A 25,730-nucleotide genomic window follows, 5' to 3' on the forward strand; every position below is an offset into this window, starting at 1 on the left:
GACTATACGGTGGGTGTGGAGGCTTCTCCCTCTCTGTCCTTGGACAGTGAAAACGCATGGTGCCTTAAAAAAAAACTAGCTTACAGTCTGCACGTCAAATGAATGAAAGGCAATAGGAACAGCCGCAGTGACCTAGTGAGAGAGAATCGGGGCTACAGGCAGAGAAGTGCAGCTCCAGAGCAAAGCTTTGTCTTGGAGAGGGAAATGAGAAAAATTTCTTCCTGAGGAAATTATCCTCTTTTTGAAACTTTTAAGTCCATGTGTCCTTTTTTTGCATTATGGAGAGGTGCAACATAATCTGGATTGAAAAGGAAAAATATACCATTCACAGGCTGCTTTTGATAGTCTGCTATGAAAAGGGTTTCATTGGATTATGTGGGTATGAGTATGGGCAGATGGATAGATGAACATATGGGCAATTCCACCAATTTTACATATGCTAAGGAGCCTAAAACCCAAGTCATACTTCTGTTGATCTTCCCTGCCTGGATAATATTATTCTTTGCCATAGATAACTTGGAAATGGGTTGTTGACAAGCAGAAATGTTGGGGAGAGATTCATGATTTTGTTTCCATTGTATGCTGCAGATTCATGATGAACACAGATTAAGCAAGTCATTTTATCTCCTTTTTCCAGGGTCTACTTACAGCGTATTGTCCATAATGCCATCAGACTCTGAAAGCAGCAGTTCTCTTAGCAGTACTGGTAAGAAATGTCCTAGCTTTTTGGTGTTTTAGTTGTCTTGAGTTGCATTAATTCAAGATTAACATGTATATTTTATTTGTCATGCTAATACAAGAGTCAAGAATTCTCTGTTGAAGTATTTATTTTTGTGTAGCTAGGGATGGTGATATCGCATGGAAAGTGTGTGTCTTCTGTAATTGTGCTAGCCACCTGATATTTCAGGCTATGCATATTGGAAAGGATGGTTTTGTACACCTGTTTTTAGTCAAGGTTGAATTTCCAAGCTGCTGGAACAAAACAGAGTTTACAAATGGGCCGAAACTAACAAAATGAAGTTCAACAGGGACAAATGCAAGATACTTCACTTCGCCAGAAGAAATGGAATGCAAAGATACAGAATGGGGGGTGCCTGGCTTGACAGCAGTACGTGTTGTCCTCATGGACAACAAGTTAAACATGAGCCTACAATGTGATGCGGCAGCTAAAAAAGCCAACGGGATTTTGGCCTGCATCAATAGGAGTATAGTGTCTAGATCCAGGGAAGTCATGCTACCCCTCTATTCTGCCTTGGTCAGACCACACCTGGAATACTGTGTTCAATTCTGGGCACCACAACTTAAGGAAGATATTGACACGCTGGAATGTGTCCAGAGGAGGGCAACTAAAACGATCAAGGGTCTGGAGAACAAGCCCTATGAGGAGCGGCTTAAAGAGCTGGGCATGTTTAGCCTGCAGAAGAGAAGGCTGAGAGGAGGCATTATAGCCATGTATAAATATGTAAGGGGAAGTCATAGGGAGGAGGGAGCAAGCTTGTTTTCTGCTGCCCTGGAGACTAGGATGCGAAACAATGGCTTTAAACTGCAGGAAAGGAGATTCCACCTGAACATCAGGAAGAATTTCCTAACTGTGAGAGCTGTTTGGCAGTGGAACTCTCTAATGTGGAGTGTGGTGGAGGCTCCTTCTTTGGTGGCCTTTAAGCAGAGGCTGGGTGGCCATCTGTCGGGGGTGCTTTGAATGCGATTTCCTGCTTCTTGGCAGGAGGTTGGACTGGATGTCCCATGAAGTCTCTTCCAACTCTATTATTCTATGATTCTATAATTCTAAATGGGAGTGTGGGGGCGGAGTGGGTGAGAGAACATAGGACTCATCTCCCCCCTCTTTTTCTCTGCACTGGATTGGCCATTGAAGCATGTAGAGTGGCTGAGATAAAGCTTTCTCTGGGCCTTGTTCTTCTCCATTGAGTCATGGTGGAAGTCAGCTTCCCTGAGCCTTCTCTTCTTTTTTTTAACAGTAATAACTGTTTCAAAAGGAAAATGGGCTTGAAACAACATTAGCCCTATTCCCATTCCTTCCATCTTCATTTTGGAAGCAATACTGTGCATGTGTGTCAGTTTTCAATTGTCTCTGATAATACCAGTATTCCTTGGGATCTTTTAGCTGTGGTGTGACTTGAAGGTTGGGTTGCTGATCTGCAAGCTGCCAGGTTTGAATCCCACCCGTGGAGAGCGCGGATGAGCTCCCTCTATCAGCTCCAGCTCCATGCAGGGACATGAGAGAAGCCTCCCACAAGGATGATAATAACATCAAAACATCCGGGTGTCTCCTGGGCAACGTCCTTGCAGACGGCCAATTCTCTTACACCAGAAGCGACTTGCAGTTTCTCGATTCGCTCCTGACACGAAGAAAAAAGAAAAAGCTGTGGTGTGCATGACATATGTCAGAGAGTTTGTCAGACAGGAAGACCTTGGGAAAGTGGCCATTGTGGCCTGAAAGTTCTCAGGCATTGCTAAGCATCTCCTGAGTTGTTGCACCTTGATGTCTCCTATGGGTAAGAGTCTGAAATCAAGACTAATGTTCTCCAACAGTAAGAGAGTTTTGCCCATCAAGAGATGTGTACATATATTCAGACGCCTCAGATCTAGTACTCCTCTTCTGACATAGGAAAGTGCCTTTTCTCAATTTCTGAATGTAAATGAACCATAACACTATGTAACAAAATTTGATTTTTATTCTGTTCCTGGTTTGAACATGTTATTTCCTGTTTTATTGTGTGGTACTTACTTTGAAAGTGGTTGTTATACTACAGAAACTGTGTTTTTGTGGCTGTCATAGACTATGTTGAATTGGTTGAGATTCTATGAGATATTCATTGAAAACCTATAGCAAAACATGCTGCAGGATGTCCCGCAAAAACAGTTTTTGTAATTTAATATTTTCCATGTTTTTATGATAGAACCAATTAGAAAATGACATTTATAACCCACAAACAAAAATTGTGTTACATAGGGCTCTTCCAGACAGGCCCTACATCCCAGGATCTGATCCCAGGTTTTCCATTTATCCTTGATTATCTGACAGTGTGTACTCATATAATCCAGTTTTAAAGCAGAAAATCCTGGATCAGATCCTGGGATATAGGACCTGTCTGGAAAGGCCCATGGTGTAATTTGCTTTGGTCCAGAAAACTATTATTTAACTTAGTAATAAGAAGACAGGAATTAACTATGTTTGAGGAACAAAAGAACGTGTGAAGCCAAGGTTCTCTGAAGCAATATGCTGTTATGTTTGATACATCTCAGTAACATGTCTGTTTCTTGAGTCTGAGGGCCCTTCCACACAGCCATATCACCCAGAATATCAAGACAGAAAATCCAACAGCTTGTATCTGCTTTGAACTGGGTTATCTGAGTTCACACTGCCATATATTCCAGTTCAAAGCAGATAATGTGGGATTTTATTCAGCTGTGTGGAAGAGGCCAGAGAAAGATGCAGAACATTAGCCCTTTTGCATAATAATTTTCCAATTCTGTTTGAGAGAAGCTCTCCTGCAATTCCTCAAAAAGAAGTTAAGTAAGAGTAGTCTAGTGTCCTTGAAAGCTTTCAGTCTTTCACAGTTATAACTCAGAATCTGCTAGGTTTTCAAAACTTAAATACTTTCATGCTTATTAATAACAGATTTTAGTGTTGCTGGAAATGGAGATCCTAATTTAATTCCAAATAACAAAATGTAGGAAATGCTCACTGGCATTTGGGGGCACAGCATGTCTTGCCACCTAGGCTTGGAAGTATCTGTCAGACGACCGGATACTATTCCTTCCACAGGGTGAGATTGTTCTACCCAAACTGAAACTGATATTTCTCACAATGTTAGTTCATGGTGCCAATCTCAGGAGCAATTTTTAAACTTGACTACTGCCATTCTAAAGACATTTGCCTTTGAGGCATGATGCAGTGTATTTACAGGCAGAAGTCATTAGCACCCCCCTTCCCAGAATTACTGAAACTATATAAATAAACTCAATTTGGAACTGTGATGTATGGCAATATATTTGACCAATAAGCAGCCGCAACCCACCCCCAGATCCCCAAGTGTCCATGTGTACAATGTGCAGCACCCATGCTGAGTATTTGAGAGGGACCTTGTCCATGGCTGCATTTTAATATAAGTAATTTCAGTAATAAGCCAGTGTGGTTTAGTGGTTTGAGTGTTGGACTACGCCTCCAGGATACACACACACACACACACACACACACACACACACACACAGTAGATTCTCACTTATCCAACATAAACGGGCCGGCAGAACGTTGGATAAGTAAAAATGTTGGATAATAAGGAGGGATTAGGGAAAAGCCTATTAAACATCAAATTACATTATGATTTTACAAATTAAGCACTGAAACATCATGTTTTACAGAAAATCAACAGAAAAGGCAGTTCAATACATGGTGATGTTATGTAGTCATTACTGTATTTACAAATTTAGCACCAAAACATTGCAATGTATTGAAAACATTGACTACAAAAACATTGGCGACTAACAAATTGACTTCAAATAAAGATAGAATTGCGCAAAATGAACTGACAATAACGACATTGTCAGAAATTAAATCCTTAAAAAGTTCAGTCCTTGTGGATCATCTGTGGATCCAAGAGGGAGGCAGATTGCGTTGGATAATCCAGAACATTGGATAAGTGAATGTTGGATAAGCGAGACTCTACTGTATGTATTATTCTGGACATACTTTTTCTTTTGCATTGCCATTCTAGTTCTCTCCTCCCCCACATCATTCCATCCCCAACAGTTCTTCCCAGGGTTCTGAACTGTTAGTTAAACCATATTTCCTGTTAGACATGTTGTATAATAGTAAACATATTTCAGTGGGAGCACCATGAAGAAGGCTTTTCATATGATCTGCCATGAATCTCGAAGACGTATGAGAAAAGCTTGTGTTGTCATATATATGGGGGGAAATAGAGATGCTTATAATTAATGCCATTCTCTGTATTGATTTATCCTCATAGGTTATCACTATGAACAAATACCTATTTATGACCAGTTGGTCATGATTTGACTGATTAATTGAATGAGGCAGGGATGAATCCATGCTGAACAGTTAAAGAGTTTGATTCCACTAGAGCTTCCAAGGCTTAGTGTTAAGGAGTCCTGGGATATGTCATTTGTCAGTGAGGCACTAATAATTTTATGCTAGGGAGCCCATTGTCAGTGCAAAATGTAGAGCAATAGTTCTGTTACAAGCACCATGACAACATACCATGGGCTTCTGGTATTTGAGGTTTAGGGAGGAAAATGTATAATTTCCAGCCAGAGAACCCAAGTGCCACAGCAAACTACAAGTCCCAGGATTCTGTAGGATTTTGTCATGGCAACTGAAGTGGAATATATAATGTTTTGAGTTCTCTAGCAGATATATCTAAGAATGCCAGCAAACTATAGGTTTCTTAGGTTTCTTAGATTCGTTAGTTCTGTGTTTAAGATACCCGGACCTTCACAACTTCATTATAATTACTGCATATCAGACTAAACTCACCTGCAGCTCAAGAATTGCTTTTCATTCCCAACAGCTTAGCTTATTTTCTTTAAAATGTTCAGCCTGCCTCAGTAGCATTCTGCACTATGTTGTTTCATGCAGCCTGTAATTTCTTTTCTGGCTGACAGTGAAACATATCACCATTCTAATAATCCCTAATTTACCAGGCATGGTACCAGTTTTCCCTGTTTAATATTTGTCTCTGCTAAAATAGCACTTCTTGTTTAATGTTTGGGGTGAGATCTTGTGGATCTCTCCTTGTAATGGCGGTGGGATCTACTAAAGCAGAAGTTTTTAATGTCTCAGCCCCCTCTCCTGGATATCTCTGCATGTGGAGCTTGAAGGTAAGAAATACACATTCTATGTTAACGTACACACATGTACACCTAAATTAATAGAAGACTGACAGTTTACAAAATGCATCTATCCAGGTCCATCATGGGTTTTTTTTGTCCACATTTGGAAGCCACACCAAAATATAGTGTAGTATAATCAAAATAAGTCTGGATGCTGATGCTAGCACCCACCCTTTCCCTGGCCTCTGAAACACCTGCAAAACATTCAGAAGTTTTACCACAGCCTGATATCCATGCCATCTGTATCTACAAACTGTGGTTAAAACCAACTGTGGTCTAACAAACCAGCTTGAAATAATGAGTTATTGATCAAGGACTGCTCTTTCATGCTTTAACATAAGAATCAAAAAACAGTAAAACCCAGAAGTGAAAAATTCTGTACTCCTTTCCAGCTCTATTGTGCTTGTGTTTTGAAAACGTTGATTCTTCAGCAGCATTTTCAGGTTCAAGATGGCATACAGGCTGTAACTGATTAAAAGCACCTCTGGCCATGCTGCCATCTGAAAGGCTAGGCTGATTCATTTAATCCCCCTAAGCTGCACATCTGTCTCTACTACTCCAGAGGTACCATATTGGTAGAGCTTGAACAAGTTACTTCTCTTGACTACAACTTTCAGAACCTCTCCTTAGCCAGCTTGCCCACTGACCTCTTTCATTTTATTCAAGCCCCTTGGTTTCAATTATTTCACTATTGCATCATGCCTTGAGCCTCCCCAGTAGCATCACATCTGTCTTTCTTAGTTGAAGCTTCATTCTCTTATTTGCTGCCTACTCATTTACTACAGTGATATTTACTCTCCCATTCCCAAAGTTCATGTTTTAGAATTGGTTTTGAGTGTGTGGTATGTTGCGTCAAAAACTATGTTCACAAGACATGTCCCTATTAGCACAGTAAGCACTCTTTGGTGGCTAAGACAGAAACTCGCTACCTGGAGGCAAGCCAGAAAGGTGACCCACATAATGATTGGTTCTCCAGGCTGTGTGTGGAAACAAAAAAGTGAGTTGTGAAGTATTTATTTAAGCCGACAAATAAGCCACACTTGGCGGTAGTTGTAATAAATATGTTATGACAAATCCAGTTTGTCTGAAAAGAAGCATGTTACAAGAAAAAAAGAAAGAAAGAAAAAAGGATGGGGTTATAATTTAGAAAACAAAGCTGTGGTCTCCAGGCCTGAGCGTGTTGGAAGAAACTTGATTGGTCAGAGTAAAGAATGGAAATGTTGCAGCATGAAGCAGTCAGTCAGGTGGAAAAAAGAAGATGGAGCTGGAAGCCCAGGTCATTTCCTTTACACTGAAGTGAGCTGTCAAATGAAATAAAAAGCCCTTTAGCATTCAGCTAGAAATGTCCTCTGTAGGGGAAGGGATGAGCATTTCGAATAAGCTTGAGGGCTACTTGAAGCATATGCCAAGTCACACTTGATAATGCTAGAAAACCTTTTGTGGAGCTGGGAAAATAAAGGTGCCTTATTAAATTGAGCAAAGAGAAGCTGGAGGGCTGACTTTGGGAGGTGAATTTTATAAACAGGAGAGTTGTCGAATTCGTTTGAGAATCTCCTGCTATAAAAAGAAAGGCAGAAATTGAATCCTGTTGGCTTCAGAGGGTTTATCCCCTGCCTTAAATGGTTACAGTCAGTATTTTGACTTTGGACAGGTTCACAGTGTTTGAACTATCTGTGTTTCACATCTATAAAATTGAAAATCTATGAGAAGTCATTTTGAAGGGGAAAGAATCCAACAGTTAGGTTTCTGAATATCCGTTGCATGTCTTTTTAAAAACACGTATGCATAAGAATGAAAAAAATTGAATGTCAGAAACTTTTTTTTTCGTGTCAGGAGCAACTTGAGAAAGTGCTAGTCGCTTCTGGTGTGAGAGAATTGGCCATCTGCAAGGACATTGACCAGGCAAAGCCCAGATGATTAATGTTATACAATCCTTGTAGGAGGTTTCTCTCATGTCCCCACATGGGGAGCTGGAACTGACGAGGGAGCTTACCCACTTTCCCTGGATTCAAACCGCCGACCTGTCGGTCAGCAGTCCTGCTGGCACAAGGCTCCAATGTCAGAAATGAGTCTCCTTGTGTAGAAAAAAGTGGGCTATTAATAAACATAATAAACATCATCATCATCATTATATGGTAATAATTTTCAAAAGCCCAAGGCAGGCTGTGATTTCCTATCAGATATATACTCTATGACAAATCAGGTTTGCTGCTATTTAATGTGGTGGCCTAATCTTAAACACATTTTTGAAATTTATAACCAGAGTTTCCAATAATTACAGATGTTGGACTATAGCTACCAAAATCTGTTAGGCAGCATGACCTTTGTCCATGCAGGCTGGATGCACTGGAAGTAGCTGTTTGAAAATACAGGTTTTCCAGGTTCTGAGGGTGATCATGAAGAAGAAATAATGGTCAGAGTAGGCTTTTGTGTTCTGTACTTCAGTCACAATAGACTGTTACTGTTTTGTACTTTCTTGATAGCACTGCTAAACTATGATTGAAAGAGTTTACTACTGATTTACTTACCCCGTAGTTGCAAGCCTTCTCCACAACATGGATTGGAGATATTTAATATACCAGTAGATAAAACAAAATACCTGGGCTATACTATACAGTCAAATGGACTGGAAACATGTTTCACTGTTCAAAAAATGTAGTTCCCAAAAAGCATCCCAAAGATGTGTACTAGGGAAAGTTTACCTTGTTTTCCACTATATATGGGTCATCTTATGAGTTGTAAGATGCATAAGTCTATACTCAGTTGGGATAGCTTTCACATTGCCACCTCTGCTGAGGAATATTGACACTGAATTTTTAAAGGTTTTTTTTTCCCCAAGCCCCTTAACTTCATTTTTGTTTATACTGTCAACAGGTACAAAACCATTATCGCCACCTCCTCCAGTCGTGGATGTAGGGCAGCTGAATGAGAAACTAGAAACAGTTTCGTTTCAGCTTCGCATAGTCACTCGTGAACGGGATGAGTTGCGGAAACGCCTGGCACTCTCCTCTCCTGGGTCCACCTTTGATGACTGCAGGTAATAAAGAAGCAATTAAGGTTGTAGTCTTATTTGAATGCAGATTTGCTTAAGCCCACTTTTTTAATGTTACTGTAGCTCTACAGTTACTTAATTTTTTAACATACCTGTCTAGATTTTGTTTTAGTAGAATCAGCACTGAGGGGATACTGAATGAGGCTGAAGAGATATAGATATAGATAGCAGGTTACAACAGCATGTCTGCAGTAAACAACAAAAGAAATCTTGACCTGGGAAAGAATGGGATCCTACTCTATCTGACTCTGCTTAGTTGTGTCTGCCTCACAACAAAAGGAAAGGTAAACAGCTGCTGTCTCCAGCATCTCATCTTTTACCAGGCATGAATAGAAAACAGAAAAAGTAAGAAGCAAATACATTTGCCTCCTCAGCTACTTCTCTGCCCTCCAGCATGTTAAAATAGCATAGATGTATATGTTTGAGAATCAAAATGGAAATAATAAGAAAGGTGGAGGCTGCTGAAAGAAAGAAAAAGTGTTTGCTCTATGCCAGTTAAGCTTTAATGAATTTGATTTATCAATATACAAAACTTAATATTGCAGCCAATGGAAAAAGAACAAGAAAAATTGTTCCTTTTACTAAAATTGTACTCACCACTACAATAAGGTGAAGTTTTGTGTAATCCAGTATTTTATTCACAAGGCAGCCAACCCAACTGTATTTCAAAACTACACAAGCAAGACATGAATACAACAACACTCTCCCTCTTGTATCCCCCAGCAACTGATTCACACAAACACATTGTTCGGTACTGAAGGAATACATGGAAAGCATTACTAATAGTGACTGATAATCACATTTCCAATAGGTTTTTTTTCAGTTTCTTTTAATGCTGTCCAAGTTTAATATAACTACAAGATGTGAAAAGAAGCATATACTTTTATCTACAGTGGAACCTTGACTTACAAGCACCTTTACTTATACATTTTTTGAGATACAAGCTGTAGCTCCTTCAATTTTTAACTTCGAAATACTAGCTGAGATTTGAGTTACGAGTTCCCTGAGCTGCCTTCATTAAGCCCTCCTGAGAGGTCTAATAAACTTCTGCCACCTCCATTGCCATTTTGAGCATGAGAGGGAGGCAGTCAGCACCTGCACGCATACAGCCCTTCTCCCTAAACCCAAGTGTATGTGCCTCCCCTCGCATGCAGGAGGAGGAAGGAAGTCAGAATGGAGGGAAAGGAAGGAAGGAAATGAGAGCAAGAGGGGTAGGGAGGGGAGGAGGCAGGAGAAAGAAGGAAGGAAGACAGAATGGGAAGAATGAAAAGAGGGAAAAAGGAGGGAGGGAGGAGAAAAAAAGAGGGAAAGGGGGGGTGGAGGGAAGAAATGTAGGAGGAAGGAAACCAAGCAGCAGCTCAACATCTTTGGAGCTTTTCTGGGCTCGCCAATCACATGCCGAGCCGAGTCGTGGGTGGGTGGGGGGAATACAACGTAGAGTAGTCCCCTCCACCAGCATCTTCTCTCATCTTGAAGGTAAAGTATTTTAATTTAAAAATTGGTGTGGTTTTGGAGGGCTGGAACGGATTAATAGCATTTCAATGAGGACATTTGATTTGGCATATGAGCAAATTGAGTTACCCCATACACCCCTTTTCTAAGCTAAAGCAGACCCAAACTCTTTCACCTTTCCTCATGAAGGACTTTTGCTCCCCACATCGTTTAAGTTGCCCTCCTTATCACTTCTTCTCTACTCTGCAGTCTATTTTTTTGAAGTGCAAGGAATCGAACTATACACAGTTTCCAAATATGAATGAACGTATATAAAGGCATAACAATGATGAATGTTTTCCGTATTAATTTTGTAATTTTGTTTGGCATGGAATTTGCCATTTTAATAGCAGCCGTGCTGTGGACTGACATTTTTATTGTCCTAAAGCAACCTCTTGATCTCATTTTTGCTCACTTTTGCTCAGATATCATTAGTATGTTTGTATGTTTGTAAAGTTGGGATTATTTGCAGAATTACACATCACTTATGTCAAATCCCCCTATTATGAAACAATATTTTGGAGCTCTTCATAATCTGGTTCATTCTAACTGGCCTGAAAATTTCACTATTGTCAACATTCATTACTGCCCTAATTTTAGCAGGTCTTTTACAGGCTGTGATAACAGTGAAACCTAGAATTGACACCCCCCCCCCTTCTTGATAGTTAAATGCAATTGACTTTGTGAACCCTTTCCAGCTAGCTGTAACTTAAAGACCCTTTACTCAGAACTTGGTCAAGCTTCTGGTAAAGTTTTTATGAAATTGATATAATGGCCTAATGTCACCAGTTTATTGTCAGGACAACTTTGCAAATCTTTTGCCTGTCGAAGAAAGACAAATAGGATGAGAATTGTCTTCATTAACTAGGCTGAAAGAAAATCCGACTTTCTCATTCTTAGACCTAGCCATATCCTAATTCTCAAGCGTAAATGTATGTTTCATATTTTTGTTGGAGCTAATGTATATCTGTTGTATAAACCAGAAATTTACTGATTCGTGGCATTGTTTCAGATCTGTTGGGCTAGAATTGTTATTCAGTCTTATATATCTCTAAAATTATATGTACGAGGTACACAATTCCTAGTAGGTAAAGGCAAAGGTTTTCCCCTGACATTAAATCTAGTTCTGTCCGACTCTGGGGGTTGGTGCTCATCTCCATTTCTAAGCTGAAGAGCCGCCGTTGTTCGTAGACATCTCCAAAGTCATGTGGCTGGCATGATTGCATGGAGCGCTGTTAACTTCCCGCTGAAGCAGTACCTATTGATCTACTTACATTTGCATGTTTTCGAACTGCTAGGTTGGCAGAAGCTGGGGCTAACAGCGGGAGCTCATCCTGCTCCCCGGATTTGAACCAGTGACCTTTCGGTCAGCAAGTTCAGCAGCTCAGCTGTTTAACCTGCTGCTCCACCGGGGGCTCCACACAATACTTAACCCCTGGGATTTACTTATATCACCATCATTAATAGATTTCTCTGCCTGATGGTAGTGCAAAATTTGGTGTTTTAACTTCATGCATGAAGTAAAGAGATAGATCTTTGCAGCTTATGCTGTCTAGTTTGAATGGAGAAGAAAGGTTTTAGTTTTGAAAGGCTGGCCTTCAGGATCTTGATCTGAAAATAATATTTTTATAAGGCAGGAGCAGAGAATACATGACCCATAACCTACATGTGCACTCCTCTGCCTTCATCATCACAAATAACGACAAGCATTTTTTTTTCTTTACGTAATGTGTCCATGTTTTCAAAGGAAAGTTGTAGAAGTCCTCAAGAACTGTTACTTCTGCATTTGTGTGCGCCCTTTTAGAACAAAGAAACAATAATTTTTCCAACTTTGTAGGACTTCTTTTGTTAGTGGCAGCCAGAAATGTAGGTCCCTTCTACACTTCCATATAATCCAGATAAAAGCAGATAAACTGGATCGTATATGGCAGTGTAGAAGGGGTCTTACATTTAACTGTAAATCAATGTAGGTTGACCAACATTTGGAGTCAAGTTTTTATTTACAAATCCTGGTATAGAAGGCACTTGGCTAGTGTGAATGGTTATTGTTACAGATATATTCCGAAGCATGGTTAAGACTGGCAAGGGAAAGTATCACCATGCATGGGGAAAATCCCGTTTCTATTAAGTTGGTTTTATGAGGAACCCAGTGTTACTTGTATTGCTTCAGTTGGTGCCTTAGTAATGTTTAGAAACATACCAAACCCCTCCTTGCTATTTCACTATCTTCGGAAGGGTTTTAAAAAATCCTATGTGGACACTATTTAGTCAGGCTTCTTTTTTCTGATTGGTCCTAAAAATACAAAATAGCTCATGTTATTTTAAAGTCACAAACTTCTGTAATAACTAAGATCTCTTTCTGGTAGGCCTACTCCCAAACCAAACCATGATTACGAACGACTGAAGAAACAGTGTATGAAGGCAATGTCAGACCTACAGTCTTTGCAGAATCAACACACGAAGACACTAAAAAGATGTGAAGAAGCTGCTAAGGAGGCTGATTTCTATCAGTAAGTAAATACTACAAGGAGAAACCCAGCTGTGAATGTTGGTCCTCTCTCTACCCTATGTGCCATAGGTTACTTCAGATCTTAATATCCAGAGTTCTATAATGTTAGACTTCTTGCCCTCCAGGTCAGTATGCTGTTAAAATGCCATGATTTCAGCATCATTCAAGAGCTTTCAGCAGCAGGTTATGGATAAGTTTTTTTTTTCCATCTCTGCAGATACAGAACCATCTTTGAAAATTGTGGTGAAGTGCATGTTTAGTTTTTTTGTGGAATTAAGTGTGGTTAACAACTGTTGGTTGACCTATGGAATCTGCCAAGAAGAGATTTGAAATGGAATAAGGATTTTGCTTTCCTCATAAAAGTATTGTTACAATGTGGAATACAGTGAATAGTAATTATTGGGAAAGCATAGTCCATTTTGGGAAAAATAAACTTTTGTTGTACCTTGAAATTTTAATTTTGTTTGGCATGAACTTTCAGGGACTGCAGTACACTTCATTAAATGTACAAGATATTGCTTCAGTTGGTGGATTATTATACACATGTCTGAAGGTGAGGAAGATTTCTAACAATGCATAACAGCAAACCAAAAACAAAAAGTGCATACAGTGTTCATTATATCAGCAAATTTTGATTACACTGTGAAGACTTCAAGAGTTCACAGCAAAGTCACCACTAAAAGTGGTTTTAGTAAAGGTTTCCTATGACACTTCATATGTTAAACATCCCACAAAAGCATGAATGTCTATCTTACAGCCAGCTAATTGTTGATTAATGACCATTGCTAGGACAACGTTAATTGTAAATTTTGCAGTCGGACTCCACTAATTGCCACCTCTCCCCTAAATATGCATACATATGATAATTTAAATACTTTTGTGCATATCTATATCTATAAGTCATACCGGTAGTATGTATGTTTGTCTGTCTGTCTATTTGTACCACAAAAGCTGTTGCTAGGGGAAGTGGCCCTCTTTGGTGTCACTGGATTGGTCACTGCTAGGTGAATGTTCCTGTGATGTCACTGGAAAAGACAGGGGACACATCATGAGGGGAAGTGAGGAAGGCAGAAAGGAGCCATAAAGAGAACCATGTTGGCAAGGAGATGTGGTGATGCCCTCTCAAAACTGGAGAAGGAAGGAAGGGGATGGGAAAGACGGATGGAAGGAAGGAAGGGGAAAGAAAGCAATGGAGAAGGGAGGGAAGGAGGGGGAAAGAAATAGGAAGGAAGGCAAAAGTAAGAGGAAAAAGTATCAGAGGAGGGAAAGAGAAAGAAGGGATGAAAACGGGGTAGCATTTCCATTGATACCCAGCCCTTTTCTTGCTCTCGCCATCATCATCAGCCTTATTGGTGGTGTCCCCCCGACTTTGGACCTCGCTTCCATGGAAGATTAGGCAAGCCTACACATTGTCCTCCTTTCCTAGGGATTTGAAAACCTGGATGTTTCAGCTAGCATTTGAGAACACCTAGTCCTTAGCTATAAATGTCCAGTCCCTAGATTCCCTGATAATATTTTGTTATCTGCACTTTATCCGATACCCTGGCCCTATGTTACGCAGCTTGCACTATCCCACACCCGGCCCTTTTATAGCCCATTGTATTACTGGTTATTGATTTAGCTGAGCATGGTTTGGATTGAGTCCCAACACTGCTGTTTTATATTGATGTTGTATTTTAATTGTGTTTTTATCTGGATTGTTATTTTTTACTATATTTCTATTTTATCTTTGTCTTGCTTTAATGGATGTTTTGTATTTTTGTCTTGTGGGTATTTTGTCTCATATGTAAGCCGCCCTGAGTCCCTTCGAGGAGATGGTGGTGGGGTATAAGAATAAAATAATACTTGTTGTTGTTATTGTTGTTGTTATAGTATGTATGTTAGTATATTGTGTTTTTATATATGCACCTTTCTGGATCTAGTGCAGTAGGTTGCACTCCAGAAACGTTTGTACCAAATACAATTTGTTAGTCTTCTAAGCCATAAAATTTGTTAATTAGGACTCCCTTGAGGGCAATTAGCATCATGAAACTATCTCAGCCCTTCCTTTGTTGGTCTCAGGGTTTTATTTTTGAATAATTTGTTGGATTCAAAAACAGCTTAATAGGGCAAGTTACATGGATCACTTGTCAGCAGAATTAAGTTTACATTTTTCTGTTGGTTCAGCATAAAGTGCAAATTCAAGCAAATGCTGTATGGGATAGATTAAAAAATATTACTATTTGTGGAATAAGCCACTTCATAAGGGGGTGGCCACCTACATGTGACAAATATCTAGGTTTATAATTTGCTGTTCCCCTGGAGCATGAAGCTGGTTCTCTCAAACTAATCAATGACTTAGCTTCCTAAGCAACACAGTGATAATGCCCTGTATGGCTACCAGAATTCTAAAGCTTTTGTTTTATAAATGTAATAATACATATTCAATCTGATTTCATTTTCTGCTCAAACAAGTAAACTGACATGCAGTATAACACCGTACATTTTATATGTCTGTCCTGGACCTTTGAATAAAAGTAATAGGCATTACTGTTTCTTAAAGCTGCCAGCATTTAAAACTGTTCCTGTGTGTTTGAACATCATCTTGACATAAAACATGGACTATTTCCCCTGGAATAGGTTTAAAAGGGTGTGTTTCTGCTTTGCAAGGTTCTTCTTGTTATGTATAGATAGCAATCTTAAAGGCTTTGTTTTGGATCTTCCAGGATAACAGCTTGGAAGGGAAGAGGGGAATTTCAGATCATATGCTAAAAAACATAGTGATTTTGCCATGGGTAAACCATCCCAATATGTTTAGTATTCAGACCCTCGTTGCTGGGCTGGGGATTTTGTCACGGCAACTAAAAAGATACTCAAATGCTCCTCCTAACAGAACATTGTGACCGATTGCCCCTAAGCACCTGTGCACCATAGCGGCAGTTTACAGAAGGGAGGTAATTCTGCACAGAAGGTCCTCACAGCGGACAGATTCCAGTTTTTCATGCTCTCATGATGCTCAGCTGTGAAGGGGGGGATGGGACAAGGTCAAGTCTGAAGGACTGTGGCAACAAAATCCTTCTTTTTCCTTGCCTCGCTTCAGTTTTCTCCATGAGTTGGAATAATGGACAGTTTTCATAGTTTATAAAAGTTTATTTTTTTGACAGCAGCTCCCCAAATCTCCCTGGTTTCGTTTCAGCTTCATACAACCGTATTTACTTGATTCTAATGCTCACCTTTTTTGACTAAATTATTTCCCCAAAACTAGGGTGCAACATTAGATTTGCGTAATATGGCAAATACTTTTTGGGGGTTTCAAGGTTTTAAAAATTGAGATGCGCATTAGATTTGATGGCACATTAGACTCTAGTAAATACAGGCTATTGAATGAACAAAAGCTTCCAAGGGTGCATCTACACTGTAGATTTAATGCAGTTTGACACCAATGATTTAGTGCTATAAAATCCTGGGAGCTGTCGTTATACACCGTCTTGAGCTTTCTCTGCCAAAAAGTGCTGGTGCCTCACCAAACTTCAGCTCCCAAGATTCTGTAACATTGAGCCATGGCAGTTTAAGTGATGTCAAACTGCATTGATTCTACAGTGTAAATGCACCCTGAGTCTCGGAGATGATCTGTACTGTGCCTCTCCTTCTATGACTTGACAGAGATGTTTCATGAAACAATTGATTGTGCCTTTCTTGTGAACCTTTGTAATCTTCACCCCAGTACGTTACACAGTCGTCTGCTGAGTGACCAGTCACAACTGAAAGAGGACATGGACACTTTGAAGCGGAAGAACAGTCAGTTGGTACGAGAGCACAATCACCTCCAGCAGTCTTGCGAGGAAATGAAGAGGCTTCATGATGAGGACCAGAAAGAGATAGCAAACTTGCACAGTCAGCAGCAGCAGGTAGCCTGGATCTTTTTTTGCCTGCTGGGTTTCTCTGTTAATTTCTTTTCTTGACCCTCCCAGCCCCACTTTTGCAAACATAAGTGCTTGTATTAGTGCCATTTGTTAGGGGTACTTTGATTGTCCTTTTGCTGCATGACAGGGGGTTGGACTAGATGGCCCATGTAGTCTCTTCCAACTTTATTATTCTATGATTCTAAGTCCGACCCTTGTTGAGTGTCTTTTTCCTTTAGCATATCTAGCCATGGCTGTCCAATCAGTAATTCCCTGAACTTGTAAAAAAAAAATCCTGAAATCCAAGGTCCATGTTTGACTATATTCTTCTTTACCCTGTCCCGCAAGTACAAATTCTAGTTTGGCACCAAATTAAGAGCTACCAGTAGCTTTTCACACTATACAGATATTGTGCTGTGATACCACTGCCATTGTAATATCTATGGCATCCTGGGAATTGCAACGATGTTGTTGTTTGCTTTCAGGTTTTTTCCTTAATGTGAATCTTTTATCAAGTTTTCTTGCCAAGGTTTATTCAAAAGGGATTTGTCTTTGCCTTCTGAAACTGAGAGTGTGACTTCTCCAATAGCACCCATTGGGTTTCCCTGGCGGAACAAATATTTAAGCGATTGTCTCTTTGTAAATAATAATAGACAAAATGGAACCGTCATATATTTCTCAATTAAAATCAAAGTGTGTATGTATGTAGGTTTCTCAGTTTGTAACACAGACAAAAAAAACCCCACTGTTTTGGGCCCAGAGTTGAAGGAAAGAAAAGGAACAAAGCTTGTGTAGGTGAAGTGGCCCTCTGAGATGTCACTGGGGAAAAAAGAAGTGGCTTGGCTGCTGCCAGATGACATGTGTATAAAATAGTAAATGAAAGGAAATAAAAGAAGGGAGAAGGGAGGGAGAAGGAAAGGAGAGAGGAGGAAGAAAGAAAAAGGAATGAAGGGTATGAGCTGAGGGGAGGAAAGAAAGAGAAACAAAGGAAGAGAAATTGATAGAATAAAGAAGGGGAAGTTGTTTGAGGGAATACAAGGGAGGATGGAAAGACAGAAAGAGAGAGGGAAGATGTATGAGGGAAATGGAGGGAGAAAAGAAAGAGCCATAAAGAGTCTGTTCAAATATAGTTGCCAGAATATTGCCAGAGAGACATTGTGGGGTAGCCTTTCTCAGAGTTGGAGAAGGGAGAAAGCAGGAGGGCAGTGGCCCTCTGACACTCAGGCCGCACCAGATGTATGTGCTAGTTATTCACTAATAGGCAGCTCATGTGCTTTTGCTGTGCATGGCATAGATCTATGGGTTCCATGGAAACTGCAAAAAAAGTTCTGCTCCCCTACTCCCAAGTAGAACCATAGGTTCCATCTTGTCCCTACAGCCTTTTAATTGTGTGTTCAAGATGAGATGTTATGTATGCTAGTCAGTATTCGTTTTTCATCAGGTCCAAAACTGATGAAAAACTGCTTTATGCTAATGTTTAGACTCTTGGTACATCTACACTGCAGAATTAATGCCGTTTGACACACTGTAACTGCCATGTCTCAATGCAGTGAAATTATGAGAGATGTAGTTTGCAAGGTCTTTTGCCTACTCTGTCAAAGATATTGGTGCTTAACAAACTACAAATCACAGGATTTCATAACATTGGTTCTATAGTGTAGATGGACCCTATGCTACGATCTGCTTGAAAGTGGATTCACTAAAAATGAATCCGTTATGACAGAAGAGATCCATATAATATGAATAAGGTGATTATTCCCTTGCTGGATAGCATTACGTTCAGGTTTATAGTCTTTGTTTACCCTGATTTCCAACTCTTCTCGGAGATTCAGGTAGTAATCGTCTAGTAAAGGTTTTTATATAACAGCTGTTAAAACAGCTGTGTCCCTCTCTGCCTCCTGTCGTCTGTGCTTTGGTAAGGGATATTGCAGTGCACTTTAGATAGAACTGTCTTTGCAGTTTAAAAATTGCAGCTTGTGCAGAATTTGGTGCCCTCCTTTTCAGAAGGGTGAGATGCAGGGAATATATTGCTCCTATTCAGCTAGTAAATAAAATATAAAAGTGTGGGTTTGCTCCCACCTTAGAGTGGGATTTTAGACATGAATGCTCAAAGAAAAGAGCAAATAAGCTTTCATTTTAGTGGGTTTTGTGTCTTCTTTTCCTTTCTCCTTTTCCACACTCAGCAAACTCAGAAGAGAGAATTTGCAATATATTTCCTCAGTAGTGTGAATCACACTGTTTTGAAACAGGACCAAAGAGTGTGGTCACTTATCATCTAAATTAATCTCTTCAAAAGGATGCAGGAGGCAACAACAATCCCTACTGTCAGTCTTTGTAGGTACTGCTGATGCTCAGCAACTTTTAAGTTTGTTCAAAAGAAGCATGACAGACCAGCTGCTTGGAAAGAGAGAAGGTTTTTATCAGATTATTTCTACAGACAGAGATGGCCATTGATTTTCTGTGCAGCAGCTGAATGACTTATAAGTCTCCCCTGCTCATTTTAAGGCTTGTGGTTATCATGGCAATACCCTTTGGTTTAGCTCAGATTATTTATTCTTCCTGTCAGGGAATTGAATGGGAGGACTCTCTTCTTATTGTATTTTCTCTTCTGTTTCTCTACCATTAACCTCATGCTTTGACTTTTTTTTTCATTTATTTTCCTATACAGATCAGAACTATATAGAGGATGCTTTAACACAGGGGTTCCTGTTTTGAAAAAAAAAAGGAACAAATTCCTACACACACTACACCTATCTTATTTGTAGTGCAAAAGAACTGAAAGAATAGTCTAATAAAATGAAGAACAATTTTATCCATTACATTGTATTTCAATAGAAAGTGTATGCTTTTTGGCTGATGAGATAGTCAAGTTAATTAGGATTGCTGTTGTTGTGTGCCTTCAAGATGTCTCAAATTAAGGGCAACCCTAAGTCTAAAGTTTAGGGCGGGAGCTGAGAAAATGACCTTTGAAGGGCCACATCCGACCCATGGGCCTTTGTTTGGGGACCCCTGCTTTAACACTTCAAAGCAGAGTTTTTGGAGAGTGTCGACAGCATGAGCAGAGGTGTGCAGATATGCACTGTCATGCAACAACACTATGCCCTTGGACTTCTGAGTTTTGTCCAAATGTTAGGCTTCAGCTCTTCAGTGACATCTCACTATAATGAGCTCTGTTGATTGAACCTTTTTCATTTCACGCTTGCTCTTCTTTCGTGACAATGGTAAGGGGGGGGGGGGGCAGAAATAAACTGATTTATCAATTTCAAAACTCCACAGCAATGACTGGGGAGACAGAGACCTCATACAGAAAGTGCGAATAAATTTGGCTCCTATTTATTCAGGCCAAAATCCCATTGGCTTTTTAGCCGCCGCATGACATTGTAGGCTCATGTTTAACTTGTTGTCCACAAGGACTCCCAGATCTTTTTCACACATACTGCTGTCTAGCCAGGTGTCCCCATTCTGTATCTTTGCATTGCATTTTTTTCTGCCTAAGTGGAGTATCTTGCATTTGTCCCTGTTGACCTCTTTTTGTTAGTTTCGGCCCTTCTCTCTAATCTGTTAAGATAATTTTGGATTCTGCTCCTGTCTTCTGGAGTAATGGCTATCCCAATTTAAATCAGGTAGTTTAAAATAATCAGTGGTTCCTTTATTTCAATTTATGTTCATCTCTTGAACTTCATTTTGAGCTTTTTGTGTTTTGTGGAGCTGCAATGGACAGATATGCCACCTTGTGGTAAACTGAGTTACAATTGCATGGTGTGAAAGAAGTACATGTCAGGATTTTTATTTTGCTTTGTTTTCGTTAAATATAGCTTGCTGTATTTCCTACATTCTAGTATATAGAATATTAATTTGCTCGGATTCTAATTTTTTTACCAACATAGTTTTTTACAAACGTAAAATGGACATTGAAAATTTTATTTTCAGAGTAAATGTGGGGGTTTTTTCATAGGGGAGAAGCTCTATTGTTAGTGTGTTTTTCTTTGTAAGAATATGTAACATCTTCCTTTTTAATGGAAACACATAAGGCATCTTCTGTGCACAAAACAACTTGTATTTTTTTTACATCTTTCACTACTTGGCTGCAGGAGAAAAATGAATTTAGATACGAAAAGAAATATTCCCTTTACAAAATCCCTCTTAAATGAACAGAACATAGTTTAATCTGGGGGGTCACAGTTTATAATATAATATAGAGATCTTAGCAGACAAATAGGCAAGCTAAAGTGTAAGGATAAATAACATCTCATTGGTCTTTCCTGTGTTTGAATAAGATTGAGGGCTGTGTGCCTGGAATTTTTATTCAAAACATGCTTTGTTATTACAGGTTATGAAACAGATTGGCTCATCAGAAATGCTAAATAAACTCTATGATACAGCGATCGACAAGCTAGAGGGCATGAAGAAGGATTGTGAAACACTAAGGAAGCGGTACAATGAGAAGATATCAAGCCACAATACTGATCTAAGCCGGTTAGAACACATGGAAGAGGAGAACAGACGTCTTCAGAAACAGATTGACATGTTGATGAAACAGCGGGACACAGCAATACATTTCCAGCAACAATACTCCTCCTCTCTCAGAAGGTAGAAAATACTTTTAGGGCAGCTTATCCTATCACAGGAACAGACTATCAGAATTAATCCTCTTAATTTATTTTGTGTTGTTTTGGGGCACTCTTAAAATAATTATCCTGTCACTAAAAGGCTTTTTCACACTACTTCATAGCACTGTATTCCACTTTAATTGGCATATCAGAATGTGATGGAATTCTGGGAAATACTGGTTCAGGGAGTGGTGTTTAAGATTCACTTCCAGAGATCTCCAGTGTGTGACTAAAACAAGGATTCCACATGGTGGAGCCATGCCAGAATTATAGTACAATAGTTGTGTGGAGTGGAAGGGTTGTTAAAACCAAATGTGACATGATAAAACCAGTCACATCTTGTTTATACATTTGCCATATTCATGTACATAAAAGAGTACATATGTGTTTATATGCATGTGATAGTGAAAAAGTATTTAATGAAATTTAATGTCTAACACCATACATTTGTGTGTATTCCTGTGTACTCTTCCCTTTAGCCTAGCTCTGGCACTGTAGGTGAAGTTGATTGGAAGACAAGTATTTGAAGCAATGGAGTTTAAGAATGCAAATCAGGGAAGAATTTAGTTCTTCTCCTTTGTCCTTCTCTTTCAGCATTAAAGTTAGACTTCCAATAAGCTCCCTGCTATCTTTTACACACATACAGATTCTTATAAGAACAGGGCAGACATATGACTAAAGCAGAAGCATCAAACTCATTTTCATCAAGGGCTACATTAGCCTTATGGTTGTCTTCAAAGGGCTGTTGAATCCATGGATGAGGAATTTGTAGATACAGAGGGCTAACTATGCTCTTTAGTGTTTACCTAATTGGGTACACTCAGATTTTGCTGCATGACAGTTACAATCACTTTTAATTATTTGTCATGTGGACTAGGAATAATGGGAATTGCAACCCAACAGCACCCATGGTTCTGAGGTTGGGAAAGTTAAAAGACATCATAGCTATAAGTTTTGTATCTAATTTTAAACCACACCTCCTGATTAAACAGAACAAACTGGAGCCTTCCAAATGTTATTGTATCACAACTCCCATCCGTTCTAGTCATTACATCAAACAATGAGGAATACAGGAGTTGTAATCCAGCATCTGGAGGGCTGCTATGGGCGAAATTTGGCTCACGGGCCACAAGTGGACAAAAGAAACATGATTGACTATATTTCTTTTAATTTGATAATTTCAAACAGCTTCCTTCATGTGCATCTTAGGTAAAAAGTGAGCAAGATTTTGTACAGTCTCTCCCTTCTCCAATTTTCAAATCAGTTCTAATAACCTGCTGTTCTTTAGATTTGAATCAGTTCAGCAAGAACTCAGCAAAGCCAATTCCCAAAACAAGGAGCTGGAGAGGGAGATGGAGCGGTTGCAGACAGAAGTGACCCGGTTTAAAACTATGCAGTTGAAAGCCGTAAAGGATGCAGAGAAGTACAAGGATGAGAGGGACTCTGTGTTCAGTGAGTACCGTCTCATCATGAGCGAGAGAGATCAAGTTATCAAGGAAGTAGATAAGCTCCAAACAGAGCTGGACCTTGCAGAATCCAAACTGAAGAACACATCCTCAGAAAAAAGAGTGGCTAGTGAAGAAATGGAGGCGTTAAGACAGGTACAGTATTATAAGGGAATTTCTGTACTCAGAAAGATTAGATTATTTTGCTTGTTTCACACTGTGCAAGCTCATGGAATCTGGAGTCCAGTTCCATGCAGCATCTATTCTGTCAGCAAACCACAACTCTGTTCTGCACGGAACAGAGTTTTCAAATTACAGCCCGCTCATCTGCTATCATGGACTGGAGGCAGCAGAAGAAAAGGCTTGGTGAATTAGTTCATGATTTAGAGAATCTCAATCAATTTTCTAGATAGAACACATGAATTTAAACAGTTTGTCCATCTAGTTATCTGTCCATAAGAAATTGTTACTCATCCTGTGTGTGGTGAAAGTGATGATGATGATGGTGACGGTGATATATCCTGTATCTTACTCAGAGTACAGCTATGTTAGACGAACACTTAATTCTGAGTGCTGTCATAAATCTGTGCATGGACTGTGCTGCCACTTCAGGCCACAGAAAATGTGTAATTTAATGGAATGCTTCGTGGCAAAGCTTTTCTATGCACAGAGGAAACATGCCATGGGGAAGAATGCTAGTGTGGCCTTCTTCATGACATGCTGTTTTTCTATCTGATGGTTTGGTTTTGTATGAAGGGGCATTCCTTCATAGGGCAGACATCTTGGTAGCAATCCAACTAGATCAAATCCAGGCTCCCAATTTGTACAGAAGAGTTTTTTCCTGGCTAAACATGTGGCATTATAATCTGGGCAAAAGGTAAACTTCTGTTCTTCTGCTCACCATAACTTTTTCATGCCATATTCAGATAGTGCCCCTGCTCATTTTAGATGCATGTTCTACATCTCCCTGGTATTAGATTTTGTTATCCTTAATGTTTTGTTTCTTTCCAATTTTCTGTTCTCAGTAGATTTCTTTTGCTGTACAATACTGATTAAAAAGAATCTAAGCAATCAGTGAAGAGATCCCAGGTTTGAATCTTGCCTTTACCATTAACTCAGGCATAGGCAAACTTCAGCCCTCCAGGTGTTTTGGACTTCAGCTGCCCGAAGTCCCAGCCAGTTAACAGGCTGTTAGGAATTGTGGGAGTTGAAGTCCAAAACACCTGGAGGGCTGAAGTTTGCCCATGCCTGCATTAACTCATTTACCTGGTAATCAATAAAGGTCTCTAAAAACCCCACAACACACATGCATTCACATGGGCACACACACATACACTGATAAAATATAGTAGGTCAATATTACTGCATCATGCTACTTAGAAGACTATCAGAAGGATTATTTATATCATTGACGTTTTAGTCAAACAATGTAGATGAAAGAAAGCACTTCAAGCATATAGAAGTGGTGTATTATATGTCACAAAATATTGTCCACAGGACATCTGCATTATTATCAGTTATCTAACTGGCAGGCTAAAGATGTCTATGTTGAACTTGATTGGTTTTCCATAAATATTCAAGGATCTCACTGAGTTCCATCTTTCTATAATTATTGAAGATTTCAAGCAAACAAGCTATGTTTAGGGTGAAACCTGACTTTCAGAAGCAGATCTAGGCATGCTGCCAAACAACCACAAAGTGATGTGACATGGTATTGTTTAGCCCTGCCCCATATGACTTAAGAACAGTCAGAGTGCTACTACAAACTTTAAAGAGTGAAAGTCAAATAAAGTATAGGCAGTCCCCAAGTTATGAATAAAATAGGTTCTGTATGTTTGTTCTTAAGCTGAATTTGTATGTAAGTCAGAACAGGTACATTTTTAAAGTGTAACTCCAAAAATATATGTTTTAGCTTTGGATAGCATAAGAAGGGTTTGTGAGGGATCATTGCTCAGCCGTCTTAACAGCCTCCATGCCTTCTGACTGCTCCTGCTCATGTCGACTTCTGTTATCAGCTTTATCCACTGTTCTTTCTTGGCTTCAGAGATGGAGGACAGAATGCTCTGCACTGTCTGGAGAGTTTGCTCACTAAATAGGTCTTCACTGTGGAGCCTGTAGTAGTCTTCCAGCAAGGCAGCTGTATCAGGAGTAATGCTCTGAAGGTAGTGTGTTCTGCAGCCTTTCGGCATAGAGGCCCATGTGCAGGTTTTTGTTATACGAGTAGTGCTCGTATTCCTCAGGGATTGGGGCAACTGATATGATCTTGTCATCTAGCATATCTGAAAATTTGGACCAATCTGCCTTTCTGAAGTTGAATCTTTGTTTAAATCTAACTTCCAGAGGCCTTATGGTTGGAAACAATTGGCATACTATTGGCTGATGCTGTGTGTTTGGTATTGGTGGTCCCACTGATTTAGAGCATTGCTGCACGATGCTGTCGCTCACAAATAGGAGGTCTGGGTTATATCCTCGGTGCCATCTTCACTGTTGTAGGATGGTGGGAGCTTACTATCGTGAATAAGTGATAGTGTATGCAGTTGAGCCCAGGAAAGGACAGCCTCACCATTTTTTCCTCCTGAGCATAGCCCCATATGTGGCTATGGCTGTTAAAGTCACCACTTACTACAGTCCTTTGGTAACTATCAAAGTTCTCTGGAGAGGAGAAACAAAACTCTTCATTTGGGGGGTTTGTAGGCAGAGGTAATTGTGATGTTATTAAGTTCTACTGTTATAACCTCTATATTGTTTTCTTCGGTGTTATGGACACTGCTGACTTGGAAGCCTGGCTTGACAAAGACAGCACTTCCATACTGCGCATGTGGTCTTTCTGCCACTAAGATCATTCCTGGCACTTTTGGTTGTTTCTAT

General features: G+C 39.7%; 1 protein-coding gene across 5 annotated transcripts in view; it reads left to right on the top strand.

The window, feature by feature from the left end:
• Positions 1-25,730, top strand: part of dlg5 (discs large MAGUK scaffold protein 5) — a 147,046-nt gene that overhangs the window by 55,870 nt on the left and 65,446 nt on the right. For all 5 annotated transcript variants that reach the window (XM_062975868.1, XM_062975870.1, XM_062975869.1 and 2 more), the window contains exons 2-7: positions 638-706; positions 8,749-8,911; positions 12,784-12,927; positions 16,630-16,813; positions 21,138-21,397; positions 22,706-23,018. In XM_062975868.1, coding sequence (XP_062831938.1) covers positions 638-706; positions 8,749-8,911; positions 12,784-12,927; positions 16,630-16,813; positions 21,138-21,397; positions 22,706-23,018 — 1,133 coding nt within the window. The remainder of the gene's footprint in view (positions 1-637; positions 707-8,748; positions 8,912-12,783; positions 12,928-16,629; positions 16,814-21,137; positions 21,398-22,705; positions 23,019-25,730) is intronic.

This window comes from Anolis carolinensis, chromosome 3 (assembly GCF_035594765.1).
Source record: "Anolis carolinensis isolate JA03-04 chromosome 3, rAnoCar3.1.pri, whole genome shotgun sequence".
Taxonomy (NCBI): domain Eukaryota; kingdom Metazoa; phylum Chordata; class Lepidosauria; order Squamata; family Dactyloidae; genus Anolis; species Anolis carolinensis.